The 7,225-nt window shown below is 42.0% G+C and overlaps 1 protein-coding gene and 1 long non-coding RNA gene across 2 annotated transcripts; both read left to right on the top strand.

Moving 5' to 3' along the window:
- The first annotated feature begins 24 nt into the window (after positions 1-24).
- On the top strand, positions 25-6,158 carry LOC124290017. Its single transcript, XM_046726700.1, has 5 exons — positions 25-79; positions 308-364; positions 1,918-2,048; positions 3,184-3,320; positions 6,102-6,158. Exons 2-5 carry the CDS (start codon positions 309-311, stop codon positions 6,156-6,158), a joined length of 381 nt encoding a protein of 126 aa, XP_046582656.1. The 5' UTR covers positions 25-79; position 308.
- Positions 6,159-6,243: 85 nt separating this feature from the next.
- Positions 6,244-7,007, top strand: LOC124290030. The gene is made up of 2 exons (XR_006901812.1): positions 6,244-6,306; positions 6,843-7,007. It is a non-coding gene; the product is annotated as an uncharacterized LOC124290030 (long non-coding RNA).
- Positions 7,008-7,225: the final 218 nt, after the last annotated feature.

Raw genomic sequence — 7,225 nt, 5'->3', positions numbered from 1 at the left:
TTCCAGTGCACTGAGACAGGTTCGTACTTTTCCGAATTTTACTACACTATTCAACTTGGTCTTTATTCATCAGTGCTGAGTAATGACTCTTTTCGTTTTCAGACTTAGGGTATATAAAGTTTAGGGCCACCCTCACTATTGCCTGCTAATTAAGCTTCCAGATAGATGTAGTGTGTACTGATTTGACTGGTGTTCGTGTCATCATCCACTACTTTGTCGTGTATCGCATGCTCAGTGACAATTTGATATTTTGAAATTCTGTTGGCAAATTCAACCGTCATCACCTGAGTCTGTTTTTCTTTTTCAGAATGCTTCGACTTGCCGCGTTCGCCATTCTCTTCTGTGGGACCTTTGATGCCGCCAGGTATATTAAGACTTTCACCAGGACCGTAATTCTGATTTGCAAACTGTTGTAAATACGTTGTAACTATACTACTATTACTACTACTACCTCTACTACGGGGTAGGGTGGGGTGGTGGGGATGGATGGGGTGGTGGTGGTGGTGGTGGTTGTAGGGGTAGGTGTAGGGGAGGGGGGTAGGGTTGCCTAGTGGTTAAGGCGTTCGCTCGTCACGCCGATGATCCGGGTTCGATTACCCACATGGGTACAATGAGTGAAGCCGTGATATTGCTGGAATATTGCTAAAAGCGGCTTAAAACTCACTCATTCACTCACTCACTCACTCACTCACTATTGGGAGCGGTGGGGTAGTCTAATGGTTAAAGTATCCGCTCGTCATGTGTCTGAGGACGATAGTGACGTTTACGGACGCGTCGGTCAAGTTCGTCTGATAGATGCTCGTTCGGGTTCAGGTCAGGCGATTTGGAAGGCCAGGGAAGGACAATGACGTTTGCACACGAACTGTGTGGGGTCGAGCGTTGTTGTGTTGAAACAGCCCCCTCTTGTTGTTAAAAAGAGGGAGGAGATGAGGTGGCAGGATTTGGTCGATGTAGCGATTTGCTGTAAGATTGCCATGAACTACCACTAGCTCTGATTTACCCGTGTAGGACATGGCTCCTTACACCAGGACGCTTTCTCCACCAAAGCTGTCCACCTGTCGAACGCAGTTCGGGGCAAAACGTTCGTGTTGACGTCGATAGACACATGGTCCCCCATCCCGTCATTGCAGATGGAAACGCAATTCATCGCTGAACCAAACGCGTTCCATGTGATGCCCAGTTATTAGACACGTCGTTGTCAGCATAGACGTGTCAGGACAGGTCCAGCTTTTGATTTGGCTCGAATTCCCACTTCTCTCAGACGATTTCTGATGGTTTGGTCGGAAATTCAAATCGGTGACGTAGGTGAAACACCCGGGTGAATGCGTCCTGAGCAGGAGTGGTCACTCTTGATCTTCCACTTTATGGACGATCTTGGGGCAAATTGAAGCGGGTAAACCGATGTCATAATCGAGATATGGTGCTGTTGTTGATGTTGAAGCATCTTGCAAGTGCAGACTAAGACTCCCTTCTTCCAAACGTCCAATGGCGATATTTCGGTCAGTAGCATTCAATCTCGGCATTTGTTATCATCGTTTACGTCGTAAATTTCGTGACGAAATAATGAATTTGGTTTGGCCTTTTATAGTCGATGTCTTTACTGTTCAACACGTTGCACGTGCATTACGTGGAAAACGTTTTCTGCATGCATTTTCATGTATCGTTTTCCTTTTTTATGGCCAACACTTACAAACACGTTTTGGGATACGCATGCGCGAAATACACCCACGACATGAGTAACGGGATTCAAACACAGGAATTGTCTTAATGAGGATTGCTGTCAAAATATATCGAAATGAACTGCTGGAAACACATATCCGTTTCTTTTTTTGAAGAGTGTACTAAACATCCCCAAGTTAGAACCCCAGAAACCTAGTTTGACTCATTCATTCTTTCACTAACTGTCGTTTCTTGAAGCGTGCCCTGCAACCCCCCTGATATGCTGTTGGGGAAATTCTGTGCTGCTGTGAAAGACAACGACGTCAACGATGACGGCAGAGTGGACGGCAGTGACATCGGCAAAGATCTTCTGAATTACAACTACGACGGTAAGTTTCGTTTAGCCACCGACGGAAACCGAAAGGGAAAGGATGGGGGGAAGGGGACCCCTTTGAATAAAATCACTCCGTAAAATAACTGTATATCAGTGTATCTTTTAGCCCTCCGGAAAGTGAGAATGTTACCGGATATGACGTGACTTATGACGTGATCAAGAACCAAAGATGGCAAAAATATGAAACAATGGTGAAGTCATTTGAGGCTGATATCTAACCATGTTGATGTGTTGACATTTACTTTGTACCGTCTAATATATTATGAAAGCTCGTGTTAAATAGAGGCAGGGATAGCCAAAGTCAAAGCTGTCGCTCGTCCGATTCGACTCCCCACATGGGTACAATGTGTGAAGTTCATTTCTGGAGTAAAACTTCATTCACTCACTCACTCACTCATGTCAAATAATCAGGAAAACATTCCTCGAAACGTCTGAAATAAGTCTGATAACATGTTTACCGTTACTTCTACATTTTGTGTTTGGTAAAGATATCGCTATACTTTCTCAAATTGTACAGACCTTGTGAATGAATCCCGCCTTTAGAGGAAGACATGATTTACTGGTCAATATATAGTCTTTCGTTGAGACAGACAACGTGCATTTTCATAGTATTTCATTATATAGTTCGGCTAAAAATATTGTCACATCTTAAATATCATATTCCTCAGGTTCTCAACAGGTTGTACAAAGAAAATGAAAATAATCAGACCAGTCCAGAGATTTTCAAAGATAACATAACATAAAATAACATCCTGAAAAGGGGTATGACAAGATTTGTATTTCATCTATGACCAAATACAACAAACGATTTGATAATGTACCGTTTGCGAATCTGTTTTCAAAATATACTGAGTTCGATTTTGCGTTTCATTTCATTTTCATAAGATCTTGCGTTGTAAAGATTAACCTTTTAGCGCATCTTGATAGCTCAAGAACAGATTTAATATCAGTATTTCATGTATCTATTATAACATGTCTTTATTTCATATTTGATAATCTTAAGAATGTAAGGTTTGATGCTAATGCTGATGGCAGCGGTGATCTTGATGGTGATAAGAGAACTTGAAGAACCAAACAACTGTGGCATACGTTTTTGTGAAAAACATTATATTTTTCGTTTTAACCTACAGATGACCTTTGTGTCAGTAAACAATGGGAGTTCGTGACCAGGTTCTCGTGTCGGTACGGCTACTCCGAAGAGTACGGCAGATACATGGCCACATCTTTTGGCGGCAGCCAAAAGGCGTGTGGCAGGCGACTTCATTCAGTAAGATATATTTTCAAAATGTGTATCCTTCCGTTTGTAGTTCACTTCCCGAGATAACTGACGATAAATGTCTAGTTTCCACTTTAACAGTCAGTCAACCTCCTTGCCTCAGAAAGATGTTGGTGGTTTGATGTACCCGAGACAAGATGATGACTGGCTATAAATGTCTAGTTTCCACTTTAACAGTCAGTCAACCTCCTTGCCTCAGGAAGATGTTGGTGGTTTGATGTATCCGAGACAAGATGATGACTGACTATAAATGTCTAGTTTCCACTTTAACACTCAGTCAACCTCCTTGCCTCAGACAGATGTTGGTGGTTTGATGTACCCGAGACAAGATGATGACTGACTATAAATGTCTAGTTTCCACTTTAACACTCAGTCAACCTCCTTGCCTCAGACAGATGTTGGTGGTTTGATGTACCCGAGACAAGATGATGACTGGCTATAAATGTCTAGTTTCCACTTTAACACTCAGTCAACCTCCTTGCCTCAGACAGATGTTGGTGGTTTGATGTATCCGAGACAAGATGATGACTGACTATAAATGTCTAGTTTCCACTTTAACACTCAGTCAACCTCCTTGCCTCAGAAAGATGTTGGTGGTTTGATGTACCCGAGACAAGATGATGACTGACTATAAATGTCTAGTTTCCACTTTAACACTCAGTCAACCTCCTTGCCTCAGACAGATGTTGGTGGTTTGATGTACCCGAGACAAGATGATGACTGACTATAAATGTCTAGTTTCCACTTTAACACTCAGTCAACCTCCTTGCCTCAGGAAGATGTTGGTGGTTTGATGTACCCGAGACAAGATGATGACTGACTATAAATGTCTAGTTTCCACTTTAACACTCAGTCAACCTCCTTGCCTCAGAAGATGTTGGTGGTTTGATGTACCCGAGACAAGATGATGACTGACTATAAATGTCTAGTTTCCACTTTAACACTCAGTCAACCTCCTTGCCTCAGGAAGATGTTGGTGGTTTGATGTATCCGAGACAAGATGATGACTGACTATAAATGTCTAGTTTCCACTTTAACACTCAGTCAACCTCCTTGCCTCAGACAGATGTTGGTGGTTTGATGTATCCGAGACAAGATGATGACTGACTATAAATGTCTAGTTTCCACTTTAACACTCAGTCAACCTCCTTGCCTCAGGAAGATGTTGGTGGTTTGATGTACCCGAGACAAGATGATGACTGACTATAAATGTCTAGTTTCCACTTTAACACTCAGTCAACCTCCTTGCCTCAGGAAGATGTTGGTGGTTTGATGTATCCGAGACAAGATGATGACTGACTATAAATGTCTAGTTTCCACTTTAACACTCAGTCAACCTCCTTGCCTCAGGAAGATGTTGGTGGTTTGATGTACCCGAGACAAGATGATGACTGACTATAAATGTCTAGTTTCCACTTTAACACTCAGTCAACCTCCTTGCCTCAGAAGATGTTGGTGGTTTGATGTATCCGAGACAAGATGATGACTGACTATAAATGTCTAGTTTCCACTTTAACACTCAGTCAACCTCCTTGCCTCAGGAAGATGTTGGTGGTTTGATGTACCCGAGACAAGATGATGACTGACTATAAATGTCTAGTTTCCACTTTAACACTCAGTCAACCTCCTTGCCTCAGGAAGATGTTGGTGGTTTGATGTACCCGAGACAAGATGATGACTGACTATAAATGTCTAGTTTCCACTTTAACACTCAGTCAACCTCCTTGCCTCAGACAGATGTTGGTGGTTTGATGTACCCGAGACAAGATGATGACTGACTATAAATGTCTAGTTTCCACTTTAACACTCAGTCAACCTCCTTGCCTCAGGAAGATGTTGGTGGTTTGATGTACCCGAGACAAGATGATGACTGACTATAAATGTCTAGTTTCCACTTTAACACTCAGTCAACCTCCTTGCCTCAGGAAGATGTTGGTGGTTTGATGTACCCGAGACAAGATGATGACTGACTATAAATGTCTAGTTTCCACTTTAACACTCAGTCAACCTCCTTGCCTCAGACAGATGTTGGTGGTTTGATGTATCCGAGACAAGATGATGACTGACTATAAATGTCTAGTTTCCACTTTAACACTCAGTCAACCTCCTTGCCTCAGAAGATGTTGGTGGTTTGATGTATCCGAGACAAGATGATGACTGACTATAAATGTCTAGTTTCCACTTTAAACACAGCAGTCAACCTCCTTGCCTCAGGAAGATGTTGGTGGTTTGATGTACCCGAGACAAGATGATGACTGACTATAAATGTCTAGTTTCCACTTTAACACTCAGTCAACCTCCTTGCCTCAGGAAGATGTTGGTGGTTTGATGTACCCGAGACAAGATGATGACTGACTATAAATGTCTAGTTTCCACTTTAACAGTCAGTCAACCTCCTTGCCTCAGGAAGATGTTGGTGGTTTGATGTACCCGAGACAAGATGATGACTGACTATAAATGTCTAGTTTCCACTTTAACACTCAGTCAACCTCCTTGCCTCAGGAAGATGTTGGTGGTTTGATGTACCCGAGTCAAGATGATGACTGACTATAAATGTCTAGTTTCCACTTTAACACTCAGTCAACCTCCTTGCCTCAGACAAATGTTGGTGGTTTGATGTACCCGAGACAAGATGATGACTGACTATAAATGTCTAGTTTCCACTTTAACACTCAGTCAACCTCCTTGCCTCAGGAAGATGTTGGTGGTTTGATGTACCCGAGACAAGATGATGACTGACTATAAATGTCTAGTTTCCACTTTAACACTCAGTCAACCTCCTTGCCTCGTGACGATGTTGATGATCCAGCGGGGGACATTGACATTTGAATCATGGGATGCTAATCACAATAACATTTCTGTAGAGAAAAGGAAGGATGGAATTATTACTGGGATTAAAACGTACAACAGCATTCTCTTACATTTGTATCTCTTTTCAGATATTAGCGATTCCGACTTCCTAATGATGCAGTACACTGTAAGTATCTAAACAGACAAGTCTTGCTATTCGATATCGTGAATACTTCAAACAAAGTTCAGTTAATTTACAAATCTAGTTATTATGAATTGATATCGGAAGTCATTACATGTAGTCCATTAAAACCAGAGTGATGCTCACGCTTCCTGTCAACATCCCTCTCCAGTACTAGAGCTGTATTTTCATGATGCCTGATACTGTCACAAATTTTATGAACACAAACGTCCATATCGAAAACTTTCCCACGGGCCAAAAGTTGAAGTGCTCACTCACCACATCGGTCCACTTCCTTTGTGAAAAGCCATCTGTTCGTCTACCCCGTCCCGGGTGAACGTGACTGTTCTTAAAGTGGCGTAAAGCAATATCCACTCACTCTGCTTTATCCCTTTAGTCGTGGGTTGGAATCTCTTATTAAACGCTGATAACCTGTGTGACTTTCAGATTTGATAACATTATAATATGTATGTATTATACATTTGATTACTACCCAAATAACACTGGATATCCATTTCACTCACTCACTCTCCTGTCCACAGCGTTTCAAGAACACCTACTGCGGTGACCCTAAGAACAGGGTGAGTCCTGTGGACAAACGCCAGTGTGACGAGGTGGACAAAATGATGCCAGCGGACATCAAGTGTGCATAAGCAGAATCTGCATTCACCTGTGATGTAGAAACATCAATAAAACTGTTGGTAATAGCAAGAGTTTTGTTCTCATTGGGGAAGCTGTAAGTGGTTACCTTCGTACCATAGTTTCCTGGCAGTGATTTTGGGGTGTTTTGTTGTTGTTGTTCTTCTTCTTCTTCTTCCTCCTCCTCCTCTATATCTTCTTGTTTGTGTTGTGTGTTTACATGCCTACATATATATATACATACACACATATACATACACACACATACACATACATACATACATAC

This window comes from Haliotis rubra, unplaced genomic scaffold, assembly GCF_003918875.1.
Source record: "Haliotis rubra isolate DU_JTF1 unplaced genomic scaffold, ASM391887v1 Scf455, whole genome shotgun sequence".
Taxonomy (NCBI): Eukaryota; Metazoa; Mollusca; class Gastropoda; order Lepetellida; family Haliotidae; genus Haliotis; species Haliotis rubra.
This window is presented reverse-complemented; position numbering and strand designations above follow the sequence as displayed.

Bases quoted from the DNA above. Each gene is read 5' to 3' on its own strand.
- LOC124290017 (XM_046726700.1), top strand. From the start codon at position 309: ATGCTTCGACTTGCCGCGTTCGCCATTCTCTTCTGTGGGACCTTTGAT. The intron at 365-1,917 runs GTATATTAAGAC...CGTTTCTTGAAG, and splicing joins GGGACCTTTGATGCCGCCAG to CGTGCCCTGCAACCCCCCTG. The intron at 2,049-3,183 runs GTAAGTTTCGTT...TTTAACCTACAG, and splicing joins TCTGAATTACAACTACGACG to ATGACCTTTGTGTCAGTAAA.